At 40.2% G+C, this 27008-nt stretch overlaps 2 protein-coding genes across 4 annotated transcripts in view; one reads left to right on the top strand and one right to left on the bottom strand.

Moving 5' to 3' along the window:
- LOC133631081 (arylsulfatase I-like) overlaps window positions 1-4083 on the top strand; it is a 115734-nt gene extending 111651 nt beyond the window's left edge. Inside the window, exons 18-21 of the mRNA XM_062023114.1 lie at window positions 689-835; window positions 1293-1434; window positions 1549-2024; window positions 2189-4083. Coding sequence (XP_061879098.1) covers window positions 689-835; window positions 1293-1434; window positions 1549-2024; window positions 2189-2605 — 1182 coding nt within the window. The 3' untranslated portion in view covers window positions 2606-4083. The remainder of the gene's footprint in view (window positions 1-688; window positions 836-1292; window positions 1435-1548; window positions 2025-2188) is intronic.
- Window positions 4084-4911: 828 nt separating this feature from the next.
- Window positions 4912-27008, bottom strand: part of LOC133631078 (enhancer of polycomb homolog 1-like) — a 67279-nt gene continuing 45182 nt past the window's right edge. For 2 of the 3 annotated variants that reach the window (XM_062023112.1, XM_062023110.1), the window contains 12 exons: window positions 17686-17831; window positions 17369-17575; window positions 17122-17270; window positions 16904-17042; window positions 16638-16805; window positions 16421-16510; window positions 16200-16348; window positions 9718-10100; window positions 8725-8843; window positions 8519-8657; window positions 7798-8164; window positions 4912-6075 (listed from right to left, as the gene is read on the bottom strand). In XM_062023112.1, the coding sequence (XP_061879096.1) occupies window positions 6003-6075; window positions 7798-8164; window positions 8519-8657; window positions 8725-8843; window positions 9718-10100; window positions 16200-16348; window positions 16421-16510; window positions 16638-16805; window positions 16904-17042; window positions 17122-17270; window positions 17369-17575; window positions 17686-17831 (2129 nt within the window). In that variant the 3' untranslated portion in view covers window positions 4912-6002. The remainder of the gene's footprint in view (window positions 6076-7797; window positions 8165-8518; window positions 8658-8724; window positions 8844-9717; window positions 10101-16199; window positions 16349-16420; window positions 16511-16637; window positions 16806-16903; window positions 17043-17121; window positions 17271-17368; window positions 17576-17685; window positions 17832-27008) is intronic. The other variant, XM_062023111.1, reaches the window with a different exon arrangement.

Here is a 27008-nt window from a genome sequence, read left to right as displayed (position 1 = left end):
TTGGATGTTTCCATTTTTTAAGCACTGGTTTGGGCCCCTTTAAAGCATCGATTATTGAAGTACCAATTTGGTACGAGTATTGTTTAAAATGTAAACAACACTCATCCCTATTTATAAGCGTGTGAAAGCTGTGGTTTACAAAGAAGTGAAATGGGGTGCTGGAGGAGTCCTGAAGGTAACACCCGCCATAGAGGGGACACATGCACACTTTTGTATAAATGTAAAGAGTATTAAATTAGAAAAAAAGTCATTTATATTTAGGAAGACACAGATTGGTTTTATCAGTGGCAACAAGGCTGCTTTTTCTCAGTGTCCTTTTTTGGAAATGTCAAAATAAATAAAAGTGTACATGCAAACCAGGAGGTGAGTCCGACACGCTCTCTCGCTCTTCGTGAGTTCAAACCCCGGCCGAGTCATACCAAAGACTATAAAAATGGGACCCATTACCTCCCCGCTTGGCACTCCGCATCAAGGGTTGGAATTGGGGGTTAAATCACCAAAATGATTCCCGAGCGTGGCCACCGCTGCTGCTCACTGCTCCCTGGGGGTGGCACAAGGAGATGAGTCAAATGCAGAGGGGATTATTTCACCACATCTAGTGTGTGTGTGTGTGTGTGTGACTATCAGTGGTACTTTAACTTTTGTGCGTCTTATATTCACTTGTGTGACAAACGTGTTCCGCCTTCAGGGAACGTACTGGGAAGGCGGCGTACGTGGCGTGGCGTTTGTTCACAGCCCATTGCTGCGACGCAGAAGGCGGGTGTCCAAAGCTCTTCTTCACATCACAGACTGGTTCCCCACACTGGTGGGCCTCGCTGGGGGCAACATCAGCCAGGTCAGTGGTTTATATTCAGTTTTTCTTTCAGAAAAGACTTTGGTTGCTGCGCTAAAATCTCTGGACGGCTTTATCACCTTGTAAAAAGCCAGAAAAGTTTTGGTTCATGCCAAAGGGTTTACTCGGCGATAATGTTTGTCGTCAACATGACGGCCCGTTGGAAAGTTCTGGTTCCACAGCAGCTGTAAAAGTGTCCATGTTTTACTATCAAGGAGATGAATGTTCGCCTTTTTTTTGTTTTTTTTAAAGACCATGGACTCGTAGTTGCTTTTTCGGTTGGTTGTGACATAAATTACTTTTATTGGCGCCATGCTGGCTCACTACTATGACCAAAAGTTCTACAGTAGTGCAGCGAGGCGGTTTGGCTTCCATCAAGACCGCCTCCGACTTCCAGAAGAACTGATAACTCCCGTGTGGCTAAAGTAGTCTCAAACTGTTCTTGCCGGCCTCCCCTCAGAGTCTGGACGGCTACGACGTGTGGAGTGCCATCAGCGAAGGGAAAGAGTCGCCTCGTCAAGAAATCCTTCTCAACATCGACCCCCTGCACAAGCCCCCCGCACCTTCCATGACCTGGGGCGCCAGCGCAGAAGGAGCGCCAGGTAAACCATAGTAGTACCTCAGATTGTCCTTTCTGGTCTTAGAAAGCCCTGCACCTTTTGTTTAAAGTTCCTTTAGATGCATCCACCATCTTTTGCTTGCTTCTGATTGGACAGCGGATCCGTCAAAGAATCTGGCCTTAAAGAAACCGAAGAAAAAGAAGAAGAAGCTTCTGAGGCTACGACCAAAGCAGAAGTCTGCGTTCAAGCTACCAAAAGTCAACACCAAAGCCAAAAACAAACAAAAGCTGCAGTCCTTGAAACCTCATCTGAAGGTCCAGTCTGCCTACAACCTGTCAATCGCAGGGACGTCTCCCTTCAAACAGCCAGAGATCTTTAAGTCCAAATCAAAGAGGACCACGTCTCAGGACCACAACCTGTCCTGGCCTCAGACGACAAAGACCAAGCTCAAGCTGCATCTCAAGTCCAAGAGGATGTCGTTACCTCACCAGAACACCTCATTGACGGACAAAAACCTCCTGATGACGCCGTCTCAGTCTGTGTGGGACACATCGGTTCAGGCGGCCATCAGAGTCGGAGACTGGAAGCTGCTGACTGGAGACCCTGGCCATGGAGAGTGGGTCCCGCCACAGGTACTGGTTTTAGTTCCAGATTTTTGGCTTTTGGCCCACATTCAAGCTACCAGTACACTTTGAGTAATATAGCCCTCTTTACTGTTATGTCTTTGTTCTTGCTTCACATTGCCTAACACAACCTGGTCACGTCTTGGTTTTTCAAAAGGGTGTCTTCTGTGCAGGTTCTGCCGACCCTGCCGGGTCGCTGGTGGAACCTGGAGCGAGCCTTCTCTGCTTTCTACAAAACCTCAAAGCACAAGAACATCTGGCTCTTCAACATCAGCGCCGACCCATATGAGCGGGAGGACCTGGCCAAGCAGAGACCGGACGTGGTCCAGCAGCTGCTGTCCCGCCTGGCCTTCTACAACCGGACGGCTGTGCCTGTCTACTTCCCGCCAGACGACCCGGGGGCAGATCCTGGCCTGCGCGGGGGCGCCTGGGCACCTTGGGTGGAGGACGACGACCAAGAGGAAAAGTACGACGGCATCTACAAAAAGGTCCAGGAGAAGAACAAGAAGAAGAGGAAGAAATGTCGACTCTGCAAGCTCAAGGCCTTCTTTCTAAAACTCAACACCAGGATCATGTCCAGTCGCATTTGAATGCCACATGGAACCACTTACAGGAAATCCTTTTATGGACTTTAAGTAATGTGAATGTGGAGACATTCTTATCGTCACGCTAGGGATGGAAACTCTACAGAGCTCCTAAAGGGACATGGAGGGGAAAAAAATGTTTTGCGAGATCTCGCAAAAGGGTTTTTTCCTATGTCAGTGAACCGGAAGTAAAACAGACAAAGCGATGGAGGGGCCTACCCATCATTTATTGATTACTTTTTTAGTATTGGCCTAACATATAAAGACATCAAATCGTATTATGGTCCCACAACAGAGCACAGGCTCCCGCTCCTCTGTTTCACTTCCGGTTCACTGAACTAGGAAAAAAACCTATTGCGAGATCTCGCAAAACATCCATGTCCCTGAAGGAGCTCTGTAAAACTCCACTAAATTGACATGTTTAGGTTCCAATAGTGTAGTAGTTCCATAGTTGACCTCACATTCTTCTTTTCGACACAGCAAACCAGCGCCAATGCTGGTTTCAGCCAAGTAGTGCAACCCATTTTGACTCAATTAAGCTGAATGGCGACACTAAATTGGCCCTAGTGTGTGAATGTTGTCTGTCTGTGTTGGCCCTGCGATGAGGTGGCGACTTGTCCAGGGCATACTCTGCATTACTCCCGAGTGCAGCTGGGATAGGCTCCAGCCCCCCCGCGGCCCAGAGAGGGGACAAGTGGTAGAAAAATGGATGGACCTCAGCACACGTTGCATTTGTGCGGTGATGCTAACCACTTGTATTAAGACATACATGGAACTGGAAGAACATCAGCTGAATGTTCAACCAAAGAAAAGCAAACCATTCAAACCACAAAGCACCTAAATTGAGAACTGTATGAAAGAGGCAAGCACATCATTAACAAAACACTGAAGCGACATATTTTACTTTCATCACCGCTAAAACCTACTGACTAATGTTCATGTACTTTTGTCCACTGGCCAACATCTGGACATTCTACACATCAACGTTAAAAGGTCTGATATCCCTACATCACATTCAGACGAGCCATCAGAAGCAAGGGTGAAGTGCCCTGCCCAAGGGTGCAACGGCCATCACTAGGATGCCAGAAACTGGAATCGAACCTGAAACCCTGAAGTTGCTGGCACGGCCGCTCTACCATCTGCACCACGCTACCCCATCAAAAGCTTTCATTCCATCTGCCTTACACACATTCAGAAACAATTCCACAAAATTCATGCCCCAGTACTTGATTGTTCCAAAGAAATGTTTTTCCATTGTCAATCTTTGTCATTCATGGTTTCCACATTTTAAATCAACTTAACATCTGTTTTTTTTTTAAACTCACCAAGTTTTTTTTAAAGGAGTATTTCCTGCTATTGCAATAATGTGGTCTTGGTTCTGCTCTCCAGCTTTATCCCGAGAACCGTTTGGCATTTGATGAAACAACATATCAAGAGCTCAATACGACATAGGCGCTTTTCCAAACTGTGAATAAAATTATTTGACCAATTCATCTATTTTTTTCGTATGTGTACCAATAATTAAAACAGTAACCATTATCAGATTCACTTGTGATTGAAAAAAATGTTTCTCCCAACAAGTCTTTCAGGAAGAATGTTTAAAAAAAACAATGCAGCTATTTGACCACTAGGTGGTGCACTGGGATTAAAAGTAATTATGCAGATAAACCTAAATTATGAAAACATCAGTGGTGTCAACTAATTTTAATTGTCTTAAATTTGAATTTGGATGAATCACAGGATATTATCTGCTTGCATTTTTTAAATGTTTAAAAAAAGAAGCTTGATATTTGGACCAAAAATACAGAATTTTAGAGGAAGTTTAAAAAAAAAAAAAAAAGGTTTCATTTAAATACAAAACCATTAAATGTTGGAAACCTTGCAACAGTTTTATATAAACTACAGTCGGTGCATTATGTCAGTGACCACAACAGTCCAAGTCTCCTCACTCATCTTTGCAATGGCCTGATCACTGAATGTACAAAAACCATACGTTTCATGCCTACTAATCTGCAGCTAAAGGGAAAGGAGCATGTGCTCTTAACAATACATTGTGATTCATCTGCATATATGCATGACTAATGAGAAATGTAAGATTAATCAAGAGTTAACTCATTTGACAGGCCTAGAAATATCCATTAAAGTTAGGGAGTTTTATTCTGTTCCTAATTTATCATACTGCCTCCCTTTGAACACTTAATCTTAAACATAGTTGATGTTAAATTGGAAGAACCAGATTACAAGACGTCTGCACTTTCATGGACAAAGGAGACAAAGAGAAAAGTAAAAGAAAAGAGTCAGTGGTGCACACATGTAGTTAATGCCCTGGATGTTTATTTCATTGACACCTTTGCCTCAGTGTGTCCACACAAGCAGACAAGTCAACAAGCGACCGCTGGAGTGGGCTCGGAGGGAGGGGAGTGGGGTCAAAGACATAAAAAGAAAGAAAAACTACAAGTAGCCGTGTTCAGTACCAAACTCTTCACAGAAGAGAAGATCTGCTTTGTTTTGTCCTGCTGCCCAGAATGAAAGGCACCCTCTCACCTCCCGGGCTTCAAATGTCAGATGATTTTATTTCATTTGTCAATAACACATGGTCGCTTTTGTCCAAAGTGGAATGATCCATGTCATCCTTCGGCAACAAACAAAAAGAATGGAGAAGTCAAAAGAAACGAAATAAAAAAAGTGGAGGTACAAAAATATTTATTTTAGAAAACAATGAGTGTCTGAAGGTTGAAATCATAGAAAAGCAGCATGGTCACATGACACACGTCAATAGTGCTCAGACGCAGCAGCAAAGACAATCTTTATGACGATGTGTGGAAGAGCTTTGTGGAGACGCACACCTTCCGCCTGTGCACGGAGTCGCGCACCCGCGAACGCGCACTCACACACGGGCATGGCGGGATAAGAGGGAGAGGGCGGTGCCAGGCAAACAAAAAGTGGGCGTGGCGTTGCAGACTTTGTAAACACGGCACAATAAATAGACGAGGGAGCGGGCTCCGTGCACACGCACGCGCACGCCATGACACGTTGACACTTGTCGCACCAGCTGCAGTTTATCGTTCTCTTTAATTTGGATTTTTTTTTCAATATGTCGAGTGCAAAACATCACAAATGAACAATTCTGTATTCAAGTAATGTTATATACAAGGAGGGGGTACAAATATTCAGTACTGTACATATAATTGCCATATTAAGAATTTACAGACAATCTCTTATTAACAGTAACAAATATGGAAATGGGGCAGGGTGGGGGGTATACACCAGACGAGCATCATGATTGGCTCCAGGAGCAGTCACTGTGGACACACAGCCTCACCGCGCTCAGTCAACCGCCGCCCGCGTTCAAGCCTAACAGACGATGCATAGCACCTAAAAAAAACATAATGGAGTCCGCTGGCTACGTCACCTCCATGGCCATTGTATTCTCTGACAGACTGTTGAGGGGCGCCTTGTCTTGCTCATGGTTGTCCCTACAAGACCACCACAGCAGTCACAAAAACAGTCTTATTTTAAAGTTTCCACCAAGGGCTCAAGTGCACTTGAAGGTTCGGAAGAGCCGGCCAGCTAACTCGCATGAGCACACGGTGAAAGGTGTCCAAGTAAATAAATGGAGGTAGTCGTTTTTTATTCCACTCATGTCACACACCTGGGTCAGTAACACACCTGACCCTGCGCTGAGAGGAAGATGCTAAAAAGTGCTGCATAATAGGGTATAGACATTTTTTAATTGTAAAATGTAGTTTTTGTCTTTCAGAGACTTCCTCTTTTTTACATTTTTAAAAAGTAATACAGGTTGCTAAAAAGTGCAGCATGATACTGTATAAACAATGTTTTGTATTGTAAACTAGTGTTTGTCTTTTAGTGACTCATTATCTTTTATATTTTACAAAAGTAATAGACAGTGCACTGACAGGACGCTAAAAAGCGCTGCATAATACGGTAATGTTTAGATTTGCATGACGTCACGTCGGGCTCACTAAATACGTGTGGTAGTCAAGCCAACGTCTGTTCTCCGTGGGTACTAGGCGTCATTTAGCCTTTCTCCAAAAAAAAAGCCCTATGCTTGTATTGTTTTCCGGTATACGAATCGTTCAAAACGCAAAAAGGATAAACGCTTCTTCAGAGTTTCTCGAGAAGTAATATAGAAGGGCAGAAGAGTGCAAGATTTTACGAAACGACAACGAGAAAAGTGTCACGCACTGGAAGAACACGCAAGTTTGCAGTGATCACTTCTTTAAAGAATTTGTTTGATGTACTTTAACGTTTAGTATTCCCCATTGAACTATTATCTTGATATTTGTTTCGGAGATCTTAAAACACATTTTTCCTACAAGTGTTTCGTAAAGCACCAACTCGGCGAGTCTAAATAAAAGCTAATTTGAGCAAAACCTTAAAGAGTTAAGCTTTTTGCCAAAGGCATGAAACTTTCAGCACATACACAAAGATAACATCTATAGTTATATTTTGATAAAGATGGGGAAAAACATGCGTACTCGTAAACGGCGCATGCAACAACAACAAAGCAACAAACATGGCTGTAGATGCGAAGTTTATTCATAAAATGCAACCTTACTCAAGCACAAACGATACATGATTTATCTGGGAGAGTCTAGATACACATTTTCTTGTAGAGCTCCATGCTTTTTCAAGTTGTCATGCAGAATGACGTCACGAGCGCCAGATAATTCGACATGTCTGCGAACGCGATCGACAGGTAATCCTTGGGATCACTCGACAAATCTTTTTTTAAATAAAGTATATGGATAGATTCCATTGCATAGTTAGATTTTTTTGTTCGTATCTGCTTTTTGCAGGAAGATCTAGGCTCCTTGCGTACTCAGATAGTTCGCCTGCTGCACAACAGCAATCTCAGTTTTTCACTTCCGTGAAGATGTCACATGATGGAACACAAGCAATAGACATTTAGTTTTTGTATTATAAACTAGGTTCTCATCATATATTTTTTTTTTTTTTACATTTTACAAATTAAGACATTCAGGAAGTGGCCATTGGCTGTCTACCTATCAACACACTGCACTATGTCTAGCCTTGCCCTTTAGGCACCCTTCCACTGATTTTGGTTTTGCCGAAAAGTGAGTCAAATATTTGGCCGTGAACAGGAAGCCGACAAAGTGAACTTTAGCGCTTGGTGGAAAAGGAGCAACAACAAAGGTGTTAAATGTGTGGCTCACCTGGGCACCATGTCAAGCGGCGATGCAGACGCGGCGGTGACCTTGGGTTTCTGACAGTTGACAGTGGCTGCGGCCGCGAGCTTTAAGGCGGATGTCGACATGGCGCTGCTCAGCGTTCGGGGTGCGTGGGCTCGTTTGCCGACGGAAAGGCCTAGACGCAGGCTGTTGTTGTTCCCCAGCGGGGCCTGAGTGGCGTTAGTGGTTGTGGCGCTGACAGGGTGGGCGGTGCCATTATTGTTGTTAGCGGGTGCAGAGCTGGTGGCGGTGGTCGGGTGCAGCGAGGCGGAGCTGGACATAGTTGTGGGCGGGGCCGGAGCGGCAACAGAAGGGGAGACTGTGCTCGAGAGGTGCAAGCCTTTGTAGACACCTGAAGAAGAGTCCAAGATGAATATTTATTAACAATACCATTTCTAAAGGAAGCATCATTGTATACAAACAAATATGAACGATGTAGGGCCAAATTTGTAAGGAACTTGTCACTGTTTAATTATATGATAAAACCAAAGTGATGGAGACAAACAGTTAAATATTAAAGGAAAACATCTCAGCTTTGTGTTTCAGCTGACAGCGCAAATAGTGATTGTTCCGATGTCCATTTAGTTTTTAAAATATGTTGCGGGCCAATAAAAATTCAAGTTGTGGGCCACAAATGAACACTCTTTCCTGTAGATGAAAGCTCGATTTTCAACCGCTTGGTCAATATTCTCAGTCAGGATTGTACCTGAGGGGGAGAGGACGCCATTGACTCCGCCTCCCAGGCCGAGCTCTTCCTTTGTTTTTAGTGCCAAAATTTGATCGGCGGTGATGAGGGCCGAGGCAGCGTACTGAGCGTTGGCCTGGTCCAACATGTTGGTCGAGGCCTGTGGGTAGAGGAGCGGACCACGCGGTAAGTAAGTGTCACGTCTGAGCAAGAGGATGTTAACACACCTGTGTGCTGTTGGCAGTGGTGGCCCTGTTGGCTTGCTGCTGCTGGATCTGCTCCAGCTGGTCCTTCTGCATCTGGACCAGCTGCTCATGGTGCTGCTGGAACTGCTCAGCTGTGAAAGCTGACACACAAAAGCTTTTTTACACAGGTGAACCATCACTGAGCGCTCTAAATGCAAGTAGACATTACACCTAAACATGCTCTAAAACGTATCTATTCAAGATGATGATTAAAGGTCACATTGGGTACTTTAAAACAAGACTTCTCTCTCGCACGTGCACAGGACACAAACTTGTAAAATAAAAAATAAATAAAAAAGGGGTCCCACTTTGCATCAAATCTTGGTACCATGAAGGTACCAGTGCTAACGTAAACGGTAGTAACCAGACAAGACTAAGTAGTAAGGTGATAATGTACAAGTAACGTCTTGAAGGTAACTTAATTTTGCTCAATTATTACACAACTCATGCCTGTAGTATTAACTGGTGAACCATGTTGTAACGCTAGTCTAACATTGTCACAAATTGTGCTTTAATTATCAAAATCTGCTCCATTAGGCATCGTATTGAATAATATGCAAAAGTTACGCAACCCTAACAACTACTTCTACTGTAGAATTAATATTTCAGACAGAATATTTCAAAGTGTTTGTTCATAGCGTCAACTCTTATTTTCTGTCAAAAACCAAGAAACAGATGAGAGGCTGCATCAGAACTATTAGTTAGGACTATGGCTTGGTAGAAAACAATTGATTTAATCTAAGATGGATGGATATCTTTTAAATTTTGCAATGGGAATTTATAGGGCTTGATAAAGATTCTCCCATCCCGCCTCCTAGTAGTTTTGTGCGTAAAACAGCAGCAGCTGTTTCGCACTATGCTAACGTTAGCTTCCAATAACAAGCTGTCCTGGAAAAAACAGAAGAAATTGAGGGACTAACTAGAATTAACAACCGATTCAATGTGGGGCATGAATCTGCAGTAATAGTGGCTTACCAACAGGGGGTGGGGCAGGGGGGACGACCCGTCCAGAGCGCTGGGAGGGTAGTCCGACATTGGAGGTGGAGAGCGGGCGCTTTACGCCTCGACTCAGCCTGCGGAAGAGAGGATGGGCGTTGTCCAGCTCGTGTAGTGGTAGTGTCCGCGGTCTGAAGTGCCGCCATCGGCACGACTTTATGTTCAAAAGAATCCGACTGAGGTCCGTGTGCAAAGAGGGGGAGGGTGGGGAGGAACTTCTGTCTGAGGTATTTGTTTCTGAGGTAATGGCAAACTTGCTGGCAGCCGGCGAGCACGAACTCGTTGGAAGGGGCGGGTCCAGCATATCGGGGTCCAGTTCATGAAAAACATCAAAGTCCGAGTACGCTCGGTCCAGTAAGACCCTACCAGGAAAGAAGAGGACATGTCAGTACCTAAAAGGGCTGAATGCTTATGGCAAATAACTAAATCTCCATTAATTAAATTATCTACCTCCATTTGGTTATTGTACGATAGGAATGTAACGATTAAAAAAAACATTTCATATCACAGTTATCGTGACCAAAATTACCAGTTATTATTGTTGCGGTATTGTTTAATGTACTCAAAAATACGTCTACACACACTTGAAAACTTTTTACTTAGTTTTAATTATTTTCTAATCAAACTAAATAGACACCATTAGAAAGCCCACTATTTTGCATGTTTTGGGTTTGTTACGCTTCATTGATAGTGTTTTAGACTTAGTATTTTATCTGTTTTATTGGCTAAACTTGTTTAAAATATTGGTTTGTACTGTAGCAATTCAAGATTTATTTAAAATAAAAAGTGCGTAACAAATGAATCCTATTCTTTTTCATTATTTCTGGCGGGCGTTGTCTTACTCTGTTCAGCCGTTTCTTGAACACTACAAAACACCTCTGTCTCGTATTCCTCTGAGTATGGAACGATCACTCTTTTCGAAGAGAGTACATTGTACACAATTGAATAGCATTATTGCTCAGACAGCAACATGTTTATTTATGAAAGTTTAAATTGTCGTTTCTTAATGGGGAAATATGTTCGTGTGAGAGACGATGATCTACCGCATGGTGATGTACAGTGCACACGATGTCCTACACAAAAAATATTTGCAGTCAATACCATCATTTTCTTTTTGTCACTTAAAAAAATACAGAGGACTTGACCTCTGTGTCCTCAATGGTAGTTACAGCCATGCATTCAACTACTACAGTATTTTTTTGCTCGAACTTATACCTTTTGCCGCCAAAGTGTGTCCAAAGAACTGACAAAGAATTCATTTTGGAACAAGCTGCTGGCTTTAAGTCAACTTTCTGTTTGACTTTTTCTTCCTGACGCTTGTGTCACAGGGCTACTTTCTCTGCAAAACCTGTCGTGTAACTGCACAACCAGCGATGGTGTATTAGTAGAGATAGAATTACAAGGAGAAAAACGAATATACCGAAATACCCGAATGCAGCTGAGATAGGCTCCAGTGACCCCCCGCGACCCCGAAAGGGACAAGCAGTAGAAAATGGATGAATGGATGGAAAAAACAAAATAAGTTTTGTGTCAGTTAGAAGCTCTATGTGTCGATGTCGATTCATCTGCACGTCTTAATTCTAACCGTAACAAATACAATGTATAACTAGTAGGGGTGTAACGGTATTGTAGATACCGCGGTATTCCAGTTTCAAAGTCTTCTCAATAATACTGAGATGTGTTACAGTATCAAACAAAAACTCGGGAGTGTAATTTTTTTTCTGGCGTTTTAGCGTTGGCCGGGTCTGAAAATAAACTACATCTCCCAGAATCCTCTGAGACAGGCAAGGTAGGGGCGTGGGACGCTGCAAACAGGTGTGTTCTTAGTAGATGAGAGGAACTGTTTTTGGAAATTTCTAAATCTGTTGAAAACTTTTTGCATTATGTTGCTAACAAAAGACAAACTCTTTGGCGGAGGTACAAAAGTCTGTGTTCTACAAAGCAAAGCGCACCACTTTCGCAGTGCACAGAGGGAAATCACCCAACAAATTGTACATCGCGGGAAATACGAGTGAACTGAAAAAGTACTTGATAAATCCTCAAACCATTATGTATTTCCTGCCGCTTGTCTCTCATTTTTGTTTCATTGAAGCCATTTGCTAAAATCAAAAAAGTTATTTGTATTTCACATGTGTGTGTAGACATATACATAAATATAGGTTGTGTCTGTTGTGAGAATTGTCTTGTTTGTCCACCCTATGCCACCATAGGTCATGTGAGGTGTGTCACTAGACCTGCTAATGTCAGCCAAGTTAGCTGCTCGTGTGTTGAAGTGAGTGGGGGAGTTGAGTATGAAACAAACTCAGCTTTCTCATTAACATGACATGAAGTCACAGTACCAGTAGAATGGAAAAACAAGATGACTTTATATGCTTATTTTTGTTTCATTGTATCCATTACACTATATCAAATTGTATTTACAATCCGCAAAGTATGTGAAAACACTGTTTAAACATCACAAAAAGCCACAAATTCAGTCAGCCATTTTGAATATTGCGCACCAAACATCTTCGGCTTTTGTTTTATTCTGGTTTGGTATTGATAGTTTGTATGTTTAGCACAGGGGTCGGCAACCTTTACCACTCAAAGAGCCATTTTGGCAAGTTTCACAAATTAAAGAAAGTAATGGGAGCCACAAAAAAAATTTAAAATGAAAAACACCGCATACAAAGCTTTAATGCTTTGTGCTATGTTAACCAGGGGTCTCCGACACACGTACCGGCACACACTTTAATGTGGAAATTTGGTGTTAGTGCAGCCCACGAGTTTTGAATGAATGGCACTTGATAGCGTCATACTTGCCAACCCTCTCATTTTTCCCGGGAGACTCCCGAATATCAGAGCGTGATGACACTGCATTTGGCGCCCTCTACAGTCTGCCCTAACAGTGTACCTGCTCGACCACACGTAGAATGCAATTTCAGCTTGCTCACGTAAGTGACAGCAAGGCTACTACTTCAGCAGCCACACATCTTACACTGACGGTACCAATACCCAGAATCCCATGCAGCCCTAACTCTTCCGCTCAACCAGCGCACGGAGAGGGGGGGGGGGGGGGGGGGGGTGAGGTTGATGTGTGGGGGGATTTGGTGGTAGCGGGAGTGTATAATGTAGACCGGAAGAGTTAGGGCTGCATGGGATTCTGGGTAATGGTTGTGTTGTGTTTATGTTGTGTTACGGTGGGATGTTCTCCAGAAATGTGTTTTTCATTCTTTTTTGGTGTGGGTTCACAGTGTGGCGCATATTTGTAACGTAACAATGTTAAAGTTGTTTGATACGGCTACCGTCAGTGTAAGCTGTGTGGCTGATGAGTAAGTATGCTTTGCTGTCCCCTGTGTGTGCAAGTAATAACATCATGCAACATGTGGCTGGACTGGCATGCTGTATGTATATGCTATAAAGGACAATTACTGCAGTGCAATTAGAGCATGCCCTTTATTTAGTAATTAGAGTGTAAATAGGATTATTGTTTCCCTGGTAGTAATCTATGAGAGACACTGAGATCCATAATTCTCCTGGGAAAATCGGGGGAGTCGGCACGTGTGTAGCTGAGCCGCATCAGAATGGTCAAGGAGCCGCATGCGGCTCCGGAGCCGCGGGTTGCCGACCCCTGGTTTAGCACTTAGCAATGCTGCGGATGCTACTGTCACAATGAAACTGCATCCATCACTCAACTTCTAAAACTTATTGCTCATCCTCTTTGTGTTCGGGCTCAAAAATACAAGGTCCTGGATCATAATTTTTCCAAAAGTATTAGTTGTTGGCTCTCACAAAGTCTGCTTGATTAGCATTGTTGTTGATAGGGAAGGGATCTTTGGTTCCTAGCACAACGCCACACAATCACGTGACTGGCATCCTCATTATCTCTAAAAATGGCTCTGGAATCTCTGAGATTGATATTATTTTGATAATATCTATTTATTCGCTAACTTTGGAAGTTTTGGTGTCATAAATCAGACATATGTGATAAAAGCTTCACTATATAGGCAACTTGTTTTTCCACTCTACTTGTAATTTAAGGACTACATGCCTAGAGTCACCAAAGAAAGGCCACAATTGGGCCCCCAGAACAGTTTCATTTGCCGTATGGAGGCAGCGCTTATTACGCTTTCAAATCTTACAAGACCTCTTTATGCAATTTGAAAGCAGCAGCCGAACAAAAGAAACACAAATGTAGCAAAGTATCGATGACGTTGAGTTTATTTTCATTTACCATTCCATTGATTGACGTATTGGCTATTGGCTCAGTTCTAGAATTGTCTAAAATAAAATGTATGCCTCTGGACATCAGATTAAATACTTTTAAATGCCATTTAAGGCCTCAATTTTTGCAAAATTAATTTAATGACTTTTAATGCTTTTTATTGCCCTGCGGAAAACCTGTATGTGCTTTGTTTTAAGATGCTATTTTTTATTAATTGTGCTTCTCCGGTGATGAGAAAATTACAAATTACCTCAGTTTTTTCTAAAGTTCCATTGCAGTGTGTTGTGAGGTAAAATTGGCCGCCTCTCATCACTCATCTTTGCGCCATGATATGAATGTATGTAGAGAAACATAATGGATAAAAACCAGCGGTGGATCAACATAGTATTGAGCAAAAGGTCTGAATACTTATGTAGATGTGATTTGTTTTTTTCTGTTAAGATGGTGTGATGTGTATACATTAATGAAAAATACAATAAACTTCTTAGATTTTAGCAAATGGCTACAATGAAACAGAGTGAAGAATTTAAAGGGTCTAAATACTTTCTGTACCGTACCCGCTGTACACCCTGGACAAGTCGACACCTCATAAACCGTAACCCTGAAAATATATTTAAGCCAGCAAAGCCAAACATCAGTGTGTGAGGTATTTACATTATTAAAAGTTGTATTGTTAGTAAACTTTTCTGAGACACTGCATATTGTAGACTGATATAAACATGTTCACTGCTTCTTAGAAAGTAAAAGTGGAAAGACACTAAATTTAACATTGTTGTTTTACACTGGATGTTTACATTGTTACTTTAAAGACATCAACTGCGAGTTATTTTTAATATTTGCTTTAAACATTAAATGTCCCTCCACAATTCTTAAAAATACATGTTTGTAGTAATAAATATGATTAAAACATTTGAGCATTATGTTTGTGTTCAACCTACACATTCCTGACACTTAATTTTACACACTATGGCATTTTTATGTCTTTTTTTGGGACATATACCACAATAATATCATATCGTGGCCTTTATACCGTGATATTGTACAGTGAGCTTTTGATACTGTTACATCCCTAATAACTCGGGTTGCACGATAGATGATATACAATATAAATTACATACATTTGGCCGACGATAGAGCTTTTAATACTGTCGAAGAGCAGCTTTAAAACAGTCTTGAAAACATAATGTATAGAAATTTTTTTACCAAAGACCCACCCACGTTGTTTTAAATATAGAAAAAAAATCATAATATGACCCCTTTATATCATAATCCAATTAATTAAATATGACGGTATTAAAATTAAAAAATTGTTAATTCGATGTTCCTATCTATGATGTTTGGCATCTCAAAGTGAAGCGTCTCCTTCTTGCGAGAATGTGCTCCACTCCAATCTGCGGGCGCACACGTGCACACACCATTTTTTCATTTATTGATTTGTGGCAAAAAATTAACTAGCATGTGGATTTGGCCCTTCCGGGTTTGGCCACGTTCATACATTATAACGGAAGTATGACTTGGTGTGCGTGGTAACTCCACTCACAACACAGAGCACACAGCATCATCTCCTGCTTTGCCAGAGAAGATGTAGGAGAAAGCCTCGGTGAAGCCAATTTGTGACTTTAACGGTATATTTAGCAAAGAGAGGGATACATTTTAAAGTGAAAGGAGTGTGTCTTGCATCTTAAAAGGCGATGTATTCAGCGTGTCAAGTCCAGTGAGCGTGTGTGAAGTATAACCGCTTGCAAAATGTGCACAATGTTATATTTGTTGTTTGTTTCAATAAAGCTGGAACAGCAGTTTTCGGCAACACAGGAACTTATGTTCAACTCTGCAGGTTTCTCGCTCCTTGCTCGTAATTCAGCTGGTACTTTTGTTTATGCTTTTGGTTTTGCTCTACTGCTAAGACTTCTCCATAATGTAGTTACTCTACATGAAAGACACAGAAAACCTCCAAAAGCAACCCAACCCTTTATAACTTTCATAAGTGCTAAGAAGTTGAAGACACAACTTAGATACACTCTTCTACCGTTTGGCAACACTTATGAAATATCTAAACTAGTGGTGTTCAGTGTGTGGCCAAATAAGCCAGTTGTGGAACACAGCTTTTTAATATACCTTAATATACTATACTTTACAGATTGTAAAAAATAAAAATAAATAAATAAAATATTTTGCGCAAAGGAGCTGCAATGAGAACAAGCTTAAACGTGGATATAAATAATGAAAACACACAAAGCTAAGCGTAAATGTTCATTACCTGCCCCCTCGACCCACGCGTCGCCGGGCCAGACCTTGGCAGCGCCGTGGCACCGTGAGCGTGGTGAGACTGTAGCGGTATCGGGCTCCTGCCAGGCCACCATCCCAGCCCGCCGACCAGGGCCAGCTGCCCACTCGATCCTGAGGGGCCTGAAAACACACTAAGACTCAGCGAGGGGCGTCCTTATATTCACAGCTCTTGATGATGAGCACAACACTTACAGCATAGTACTGACAGCCCGGCTTCCTGCGAAAGGCGTACGCGCCATCCGGGTCGTTCTCTTCCTCAGCTTCTGATGAGCCAGAATGGAGCTGTGGACACCAAGGTCAGAGGTCAGTGTGAGGTTGCTGGTTGAGATTGTGGTTTGATGTGTGATTTTACAAATGGCCTCTAGATGGCACACTAGGACCAGGACAAGGTAGAATGCTTCAGTGCTGCTACCTGGGACAGTGGCTCTTCATCTGAGCTGGGGAAGTCATACTGGTTGAGGTCCTTGGCATTAAACACAGCTGGACCCTGGTAGTGTGAGGCGCCGGCTGACTGAGTCAATACTTTCAGCTTCTTCTCGTATTTCCTCTTTTGACGAGGAACTTCAGTCTTATCGGGCTGGAAAAGGACCAAAACAAATTCACTCTAAGACTTACACCCAAAAGGTCCAACATGATTTGTACAAAGGATGTTGAAAATGTGCTTGGTCTGTTCACCTTAGACTTGTACTCCTTATGGTCCATGTGGTGGTACTGGTTGGTGAGCGGTACCAGAGGAATAATCTGTGGCCTCACCAGAGCCCGCTCGGCCAGAACCTCAGCTAAAATCTCTCCACCATAGTCTGACATGACATTTCTGTTGATGGAAAACAATACTTGTTAATAATATTAATTAATATTATTACAAAGTTGATTCATACTTCTGCCAAACAGACCTCTTCTCAAAAACCTCCAGCGTCAGGTGCAGCAGCTCTCTCTTGCTCTTCTCCCTCCTTTTGATCATCTCCAGGATGGTGACGGCTCGGCTCAGATCCCTCCTGAGTTTCAGCATCTTCTCGTATGACGCCTCGTCATTCTTACGATTCTGAAAGATGAGAATATATCGAGTCTCAAACTATGCAAAACCTAAAGCTGTCGGCTTTCACGGACTTCAAACCGCTTACTCCTATTCCTAGAACCCACCTTCCTGGTTTGCATCTTTTCCGTGCGCCGTCGAAAGGCCACATAGGGGTCGCTGGTGCTCGAGCCGTCCCGCTTCTCCTGCTTGATGATGTTGATGAGCGAGAGGGCTTTGCTGTTTTTCCTTTTGCGGCTCCAGTAGTCAAAAACCTCTTTGATGAGCTCGTCATCCTCCTTGAGGAGCAGCTTGGCCTCCGGAAGACTGACCAGCTGGGAAGACAATGTGCACGTCATGTTTATATCCTAGCACACACCATTGTTTTTCTTCACAACAACCAGACTGACAGCTCATTCATGCATTTTTGCTGAAAGACACCAACCTGCTGTCCACTGCCTTTCTCGAGCCGGTCAATCATCTCCTCAAACTGCAAGAGGCTGATCTCCATCTTCTTTTTTAACTTGGTGATAAAGGCGTCGTCGTCCGAGTCCAGGTCGTAGTCCGGCTGCTCCGTGTCCAGGCTGAAAGCTGGAGGCAAGAAACAGACAAATTTGCAACCTTTCCATTTGGAAGACAATAAGGGCTGGGCCAATAAAATGATAGCAGCATATATCGCAATAGACAATCGATGTCAATGAAAAATGTGCACACACACACACACACACATTATATATATATATATATATATATACCCAAATACACAGTACATATTAGGGCTGGGCGATATTGCCTTTTTTTTAATACCTCAATATTTTTAGGCCACATCGCGATACACCATATATATCTTGATATTTTGCCTTAGCCTTGAATGAACACTTGATACATATAATCATACCAGTATGATGATTCTATGTGTCTACATTAAAACATTCTTGTTAATACTGCATTAATATATGCTCATTTTAAACTTTCATGCAGAGAGGGAAATCACAACTAAGTCAATTTACCAAAACTGTATTTATTAAACAGTTATTAAGCAGTGGCACAAACATTCATGTCATTTCCAAAACCGAAAGTGCAAGATTGTCAGAGACATTTTAAAACAAGTTATTAGTGCACTTTTGTGCACGGTGTCACTAAGATGACTTATCAAAACAACACTAAATTAAAGTGCACTTTTTGTACAGAAAGCCACTACAATAGTTTAAAACATGATGACACACAAGATATTTCAATACGTGTCACATAAAAATTAGCTGCATATCAAATAGTATATGTCCTACGGTGTTGATGTGGAAATAGTTGCTTCGGCATTTAGTTGGTGTGACACCGAACGGAGATGTTAACATGTAAAGATATATTCCCGCTTGAAGCCAAACCACCGTCAGACGATGGACCTAGTGCTGTTTTTCTTGGGAATTAATTATTCCTCCATTTGTTACCAGATTCGCACCTTCTTTCTCTCGTATTACCAGTCAAACCACACCGTTAGCTGTTAGCATCACAGCTAACGTTATCATGTTGCTACCTGTCTGCTCCGCGGGAGCGTGTGACGTTGCTCACGTGACAGTATGTGACGTATGTAAGAAGGTGCGCTTGTTTTAATGTCTCTGTGAGAAGGAGAGACAGGAAAGAGTGAGAAACGCATGCAGTTTAATGCCCCGCAGCTAAAAGCAACTGCCTGAGAACGTATACTCGAATATCACGATAGTCATTTTCTATATCGCACAGAGACAAACCCGCGATATATCGAGTATATCGCCCAGCCCTACTTTAAGTGATATATTGTATTAATGGACACTGTATATAGCCTAATATTTATGTACAATTGGCTATAACACGTTTGAAAAACAGCTCAAATACCATTAAAACGTTCCTCATTGCTTTATTTTTGAAAAAAATAAAATACATACAGTACTAATCTACTTAACTCAAAGCACCTGCACAGGTTTTTTCAGGTGTCATTAAATTGGTTCACTTTGGTAAAATTGTCTCAGCCAGGATCAATATGGGGAAGACTGCAGACTTGACAACTGGCCAGAAGACCATAATTGATATCCCCCATAGGATGGGTAAGCCACAAAAGTTCATAGCTAAGGAGGCTGGCTGTTCACAGAGTGCTGTGTCCAAGCATATCAATGGAAAGTCTAGTGGAAGGGCAAAATGTGGCAGGAGAAGATGCACCAGCAGAAAAGCTGACCGTGGGCTTCTGCGAATTATCGAACAGAAGATGAACGAATCTGGCAGAAATCCAGAAAGAGTGGAATGAGTCGGGAGTCACAGCTTCAAAAACCACCACATTCAGACAATTTTTTGAATGATTTGATGTGATTCTTATTTCTTTTTTTTCCTGCAAAAAAAATGAGAAGTAAATGGTGATTTCTTCACAGTATTCAAATTTTTTACACTCCTGTTTTTGTGGGTTTTATTAGCTGGAAGCCCAAATTATGTACTAATAAACAAATACTTGAAATTGTTGTGAGCCCTGAATCTATAATCTGTGGAAGTTTAACATTTTGAATGGAATTATGGAAATAAACACACTTTTCCATGATATACATTTTTTTGGAAAGGGTCCTTGTAAACAAATTTACATATACATACACGTGTATATGTATATAATTTTGACCAGTATTTTAGGTCAAAGCATAATGACTTTGTAAACATATCAATAAGTGCTTTAAGTACATTATGCTTGCGCAAGATACTTTTTTGAAAACAATAATACAAATAAAAAAGAGCGCCTCTGAAGTTGTGACCACTGTTTGTATAATAATGTTACATCTACGATGTCATTCACAAATACACAAGCAGATAAGATGTGTTGTGGGTTTACCCACACCTGCACTGGACATTGCACCCCAAATCATGACTGACTATGGATATTTCACACTGGACCTCAAGCAGCTTAGGTTCTGTTCCTCACCCGTCTTCCTCCAAACCTTGATTCCTGAATGAAAGGTACACTTTACTTTCATCAGAAAAAAGACCTTGGACCACTGGCCAACAAACAGTCCAGTCCTCCTTCTCCTTGGCCCAGTTGAGACGCTTCCTACATTGGCTCAGGCTCAGAAGCGGTTTGACCCGAACAACCAGACAGTTGTAGCACATCTCCAGGATGTGTCTGAATGTTGTGTTTTTTTTAAGCTGTGACTCCCGCCTCATTCCACTCTTCCTGGATCTCTGCCAGATTAATTATTCTTCTCTTTTTCATAAAGTAGTTGAGTAGTGTGTGACACTCAGTTTAAAACATTCATGCCCTGTAAAATTTGGGCTGATTTCTGCACAGTATTCTAATTTTTTGTAGTCCTTTTTTTGTGGGTTTTTTGAGCTGGAAGCCCAAATTATGTACAAATAAACAAATACTTAAAATTGTTTAAATTGTGGGCCCTGAATCTATAATCTATGGAAGTTTAACGTTTTAAATGGAATTATGGAAAGAAATAAACTTTTCCATAATATTAAATTTTTTTCGAAAGGGTCTGTATATATGTACCTCAAGCAGGAAGTTGAATGTGAATATGAAAGCAACACAAGCATTATAAACAAAGTAATATGACAGAAACAAAACAATACTATAAATAAAAATAAATGTGAAAATTTTGCAAAATGTCCCTTTTGACAACTGCACTTTTTGTTCATATAGATATAAAGTGTTCATAGTGAGGTCCAGTCTTACACATAGGACTGCAACATTATGGGCAAAATAATAAAGATTGTTTTTTATCAATATTGAAATCCCGATTATTAATCATGATTATTCATTCTTTTGGTAAAACAGTGTTGGCGTGTGAATTTGTAATGTCTAAAAAAAAATGCTCTAGATAAATGTTATCTATATATTTAAAGACAAATATTTGTGTTCTTGTTCATTAATAGTATCAGCTTTTATATTACATGATGCTACCATGATACCAGTAAACATACTAAAGACTTTAGAAACAAGTTGTGGCAAAGTTCCCGACACATTGCCTGCTGCATGGTAACTCTCAGTCAGAATCAGAATAGTTTTATTGCCATTGTTTGAGAACGGGTTCACAAACTAGCTAGTTGCACGTTCAAAATGAAACTGCAAAATCAAATATTTTTCTCCTCCAACAGCATTGCGCTCTTAATCGCACACAGAGACTCCACGAAGGTAGACGCGATTGAAATGAAGTGAAACGAAGCGATTGGCTCCGTTAGGTCAGAGAGAGCATTTTCAAAGCAAAGTCGCCATGTTTCACGAGCCAAATGGCTCCAGTACGCATGCACTACCGCGTTTCAGTATTCAGGAAGTAAGCAGTGTTCCCTGAAATGCATTAATAAATGAAGTTTTTTCAGTAATTACAAATTTAAACGGCATTACTAACATCTGGAATTTTACCGCGGTTTATCATTATACCGTTTATCGTTACATCTACGGCTGCAACTAACGATTAATTTGATAATCGATTAATCTGTCGATTATTACTTCGATTAATCTATTAATAATTGTATAAAAGAGACAAACTACATTTCTATCCTTTCCAGTATTTTATTGGGGGAAAAAACAGCATACTGGCACCATACTTATTTTGATTATTGTTTCTCAGCTGTTTGTACATCTTGCAGTTTATAAAAAGAAAATAAAAAATAAATAAAAAAATGCCTCTGCGCATGCGCATAGCATAGTTCCAACAAATCGATGACTAAATTAATCGCCAACTATTTTTATAATCGATTTTAATCGATTAGTTGTTACAGCCCTAGCTACATCCCTAATCTATCTGTATCTATATCAGGGTTGTACGGTATACCGGTACTAATTAAGTACCACTTTTTCACTAGCAGCACCAGTGCTACTAAGAAGATAAAATTAGTAGCACAGAACATTTTTTTGCAGCACAAATTTTTTTTAGGAGCAATACGAAATGTCTTTAATATCACAATTTCACTATTAACATTCAAACAACGTACACATGTGCACTCATACATAAACACAATGCTATCCAAAGGCCTACTGCAACGCTTAATTAAACCCAGAACATCCCTTAACTGTGCTAGCACTGTTGGTAACACAAGTGTAGGGTTGGGCTATATAGATCAAAACTCAAATCCCAATATAGTTTGGTTTATAAACCAACCCATAAATAGAAATATCCGTTGACGTAACTAAATATCTCCACCATGCCTTGATTTTAAATTTTTGGGACTGATGGGAGATCCCAAATACACAAAAACAGGTACCAACAAGTAAGAAAAGTAGGTTTTGCATAATAGAATCCCAATTTAAGTTATTTTGAAATAAGAAAAAAGAAAACCCCTAGAAAATAATATAAGAAAAGTCAAATATAATCTTCTTTAAAAAAAACATTTAGCTATGCTCAATTCTTCAACTAACAAAAACACAAAAGAACAAAATATAAGATTAAGTGCCCCGGTCTAAGAGGACATGTTTAAACGTCAGCAGCAACATGGAAATAATTGACCTCTAACAACTGTGTTTTATAGGTTAACATTAATATAGGACTTTTACAATGATCTTAGTCATCAACCTGTCAACTGCTTCATGATGCTGCTGTGTGACAGGCTGTGTTATGAAAATTACTTAACAAAAAAACTAATTTTAGTGACTAGTTACTTTACCAAAAAAGTAATTGAATTATTAACTAGTTACTTTACCAAAAAAGTAATTGAATTACTAACATAATTACTCTTGTAATTACTAGGGAAAGTAATTCATGTGTTACTTGAAAAAACTTCAAATATCTGGCATAATGCCGTTGAGATAAGTTACATATGAGAGCACTGTGTGCGTCTGTGTGTGAGCGAGGGCTGTAATTCTTTGGGCACCACACGATTCAATTCTAAATTAATACTTTTTAATAACACAGGGTGCCAGTTTTATGATTATCTACAGTTCCCCACAAAATAGATGAACAACTGTGATACATTTCTGTATAACTTAAAATAAAACTGGTTTTGTTTAATACATTTCTACCCAAACATTTATGAAGTCAAATACAAATAAGTCAACGAGAAAAGTATCCAACACTTCTCTTTTTCTAAATAAAAAAAATTGTACAGCAGTTATGGGCATAGGGCTGGACTATATGGCTGAAAACTATAACAATATATGTTTTTTAATTTTGATCGATTCCAATAATTGATCTTTTTTATGACTTATTTAAGCATGCCGAAAATACAGTAATGCAATTTCTAACTTACCAAGGGTGCTATTTATCAGTGGAGGCGTCTGGTAGCCAGGTAGGATGAGCGCCGCTAAGGTAATAAAATAATTGCAGTACATTTGGAGGTAGTTGCAGTTTTGAGACACTAGATGGCAGTAGTGTAGAAGCTATCAAACACTACACAGCATAGCTTGGGTAGCAACTCATAAAACCAACACATTGGAAGTGACAGGATGTCACCACACCGTCTGCATTAAAACAAATACAACTAAAGACAAGTGTATTTTATTAAGATGATATATCAAGATACCAGTTTCTATTCTCACTACATGCAGAGAATCCACAGCAAGTCAAAAAGACGGCGCAACCAAACTTTGTAGTGAATACTGTTACGTAATTGACTGTTAGTGTGTCACTCATTGCTCAGTGACACTTGCTTTGTCTTGTTTTACTGGGTTCCCAGAGCGCGAGTGACTTCACAATTCTTGCTTGATTTTTTCTGTTTTCTTCAAACCAAAAAATATAAATATATATTGAATGTTTTATCGAACGCATTTTATATTGATATCAATTGCGTCTATTGCTACACATATTGATATTGTTTTGGCGGCCCAGCATATGGGGTGTAACGGTACACAAAAATTTTGGTTCGGTTCGGTTCATTTTCGATACAGTAAGAAAACAACAAAATGTAAATTTTGGGGTTATTTACCAAATTTGCAAAATCTTCCACCAAAAATATTTTTCTTAGAGAAATATTTGATGTGAAGTAATCAGAACCTTGGATAGGTCAATAATTCATAATAACATTGATTTTGATTCAATACTATGTTTTGAGCAATGACAGTTTGAAAGAAAAAAAAACAGCTTTGTTTTATTAGTCAACATTGCAACTTTTTCTAAATTACATTTAACCTTTAAGCTTTTTTATTTCACTTTTGTTATGTTTTTGTTTATTTTAATAGTATTTTTAGAATGTGCCGTGGGCCTTTAAAACATTAGCTGTGGGCCGCAAATGGCCTCCGGGGCACACTTTTGACACCCCTGCTATAGAAAATAAAAAATGTAATCTGATAAATCTATGGATAAAAAGCAGAGCCTGGCGACGCATGCGCGTTTATCATAACTCTCTCACTCTCTGTCTCTGCCCCTCCCTCACGAATGCTGCTGCGTGCACAATTTGTTTTGTTTTTAACCCCTTCTCAACCTTGAACGTACATTGAAAATACACGCAACCCTAACTCAAAATGCCGGACATTTGAGGCATTTAAGAAACTCCGCCCGGACAGCTCCGCAAAAAAGAGGACATGTCCGATGAAAAGAGGACGTATGGTCAGTCTATCGTAGCCCGTTAGCTGCTAGCATGCCGTGTGTTGTGCCTCAGTGTGCATTGTTTACACAACGTGCAGTACGCTACTTAATATGTCTGTGTGGAAACTCTTCCGGACCGAACCGAAGCCCCCGTACCGAAACGGTTCAATTCAAATACGCATACCGTTACACCCCTAATATATGTATGTATATAAATAAATAAAAAAAACAAAATCAATTTTTTTTCAATAGATTAAGAATCATTAAAAATAATCGCAAAATTATTTGAATATCAAATTTATTTCAGACCCCTTGTGTGTGTGTGCCTGTGGTGCCTGTTGCCTACTGGCGTCAACGCTCGGTCTGAGTCCCACGGACATTTTATTGTGAGCCATTTTTATTAGCTTAGCAGGCTAGCAGCGGCAGTTTGTGGCTCTGACAGCAGCTCTTTTGAATATTTCACTGGTTTGTGTTACCTCTGCTTAAAAGATTGAATGTGCTTCCATGACTATGTTCTTGTCAACAAACAGGGCATTGTTAAAAAGGTAAATTTGTCACTTCAATCATTATTTGTCACTTCAATCATTGATTAGTTGTTCAATATTCCCTCCGACCCTCGTAGTTACTAGCATGCAGTGAAGTTTGTGTCAAGTTTTAAGGTGGTGAAAAAACAACAACTGTCTTTTACTGATCTGTTCCTCAAACTAAGACTTTGTTTCTTCCGTGTAGGAAGACTAAGTGTGTGAGCTAGGGGCTCCAGCCCTGCCCCCTCTGTGCATGGCACAAGAGGGAAGGAAACACACACAGCTCTCAGCGCGCAAAGTGATCAGTGACACTTCCGCATCAATCACTTGTCCATTTGGTTATGGTTTAAGTTTAATTTGAAACATGCTATGCAGATGGGCGAAAATTTTACTCTGATCAAATTTGGATGGATTTATTTTAGGTGTTGAAAACCTTTAAGTCGCACTGTTTATTTTTAGGCACATTTGCCACACCATACAGCCCTGAAAATAAATGAACAAACAAATACATACAGTATATCTCAATATTTTCAATTTTTTAAAAAATGTATTTGTTTTTTCCCTACCATATTACTTTGTTTATAATGCATGTGTTATTTTATATGCACATTCAATTTCTACTTGAGGTCCATGAAACACTGTTTTTATCTCTACAATCAGTCAATGTTTATTTATATAGCCCTAAATCACAAGTGTCTCAAAGGGTTGTACAAGCCACAACGACATCCTCGGTACAGAGCCCACATACGGGCAAGGAAAACTCACCCCAGTGGGACGTCAATGTGAATGACTATGAGAAACCTTGGAGAGGACCGCATATGTGGGTAACCCAAAGGAAATCATTTCGAATGTGTTTTGAAGACTCGACCAGAACATGTTATGAAACCAATTACACAATATTTCAGCCAGCAAAAAAATGTATGCACACTCACTCACTCACTCACACATATACACATACTACTATATTGCAGTGTATGCACACAAAAAAAGCTCGGTAAAAATGCCATAGTGTGTAAAATTTAAGTGTAAGGAATGTTTAGAATATCAAGCTTACTGTAATTGAAAAAACAAACAATGCTAACATGTTCTAATCATATTTTATTACAAACAAGTATTTCTAAGTGCAAATTGTTCAAGGACATCTGTTTCAAGCAAATATTTAAAATAATAACTTAGAGTTGATGTCTTTAAAGTAACAATGTAAACTTATAGTGTAAAACAATTTACAATTTAGTGTAGTGTTTAGAGAGGGGAGATGACGCCAAACTTAAGACGAAATTAAATGTTACACAGACCATGTAACTTTCTACAGTAAACCTGCAAAAAAAAATTGTTCTCAGGTTTCTCTGTTTACATTTTCACACTTTGGACTATTTTGTTACACTTTAATAAGCATTTCTTACATATTCATTATGTAAATGATTGCACCTAATTTAAAGAGGTGTTTGTTGACATTACCTTCCCTTTCTGCCTTGATAGCTGGGGATTACAATCAGTGGAAGGTTACATTTAAAATAAAAATTTTAACTTTTAATATTTTCTCTTGGTCCATATTTTCCATTGGTCATAAAAAAAAAAAACAATTATCGATATTGACCAATATAACAAACTTCTATCGTACAGTTTTCATACCGCCCAGCCTTTGAAGACAATACCCAATTTAAAATCCATGCAGTGTATTAATTACTAAAAGTTTCAGACCATCACATTCTGAAAAACTGTAAAGAGCAAAGAGTGTAAAAAAAAAAAAAAAAAATCTATTAAAAAATTTGTGATGA

The sequence above is a fragment of the Entelurus aequoreus genome, linkage group LG16 (assembly GCF_033978785.1).
Source record: "Entelurus aequoreus isolate RoL-2023_Sb linkage group LG16, RoL_Eaeq_v1.1, whole genome shotgun sequence".
Classification (NCBI taxonomy): Eukaryota; Metazoa; Chordata; class Actinopteri; order Syngnathiformes; family Syngnathidae; genus Entelurus; species Entelurus aequoreus.
The sequence above is the reverse complement of the archived record's forward strand: the minus strand, read 5'-3'. Positions and strand labels throughout refer to the sequence as shown.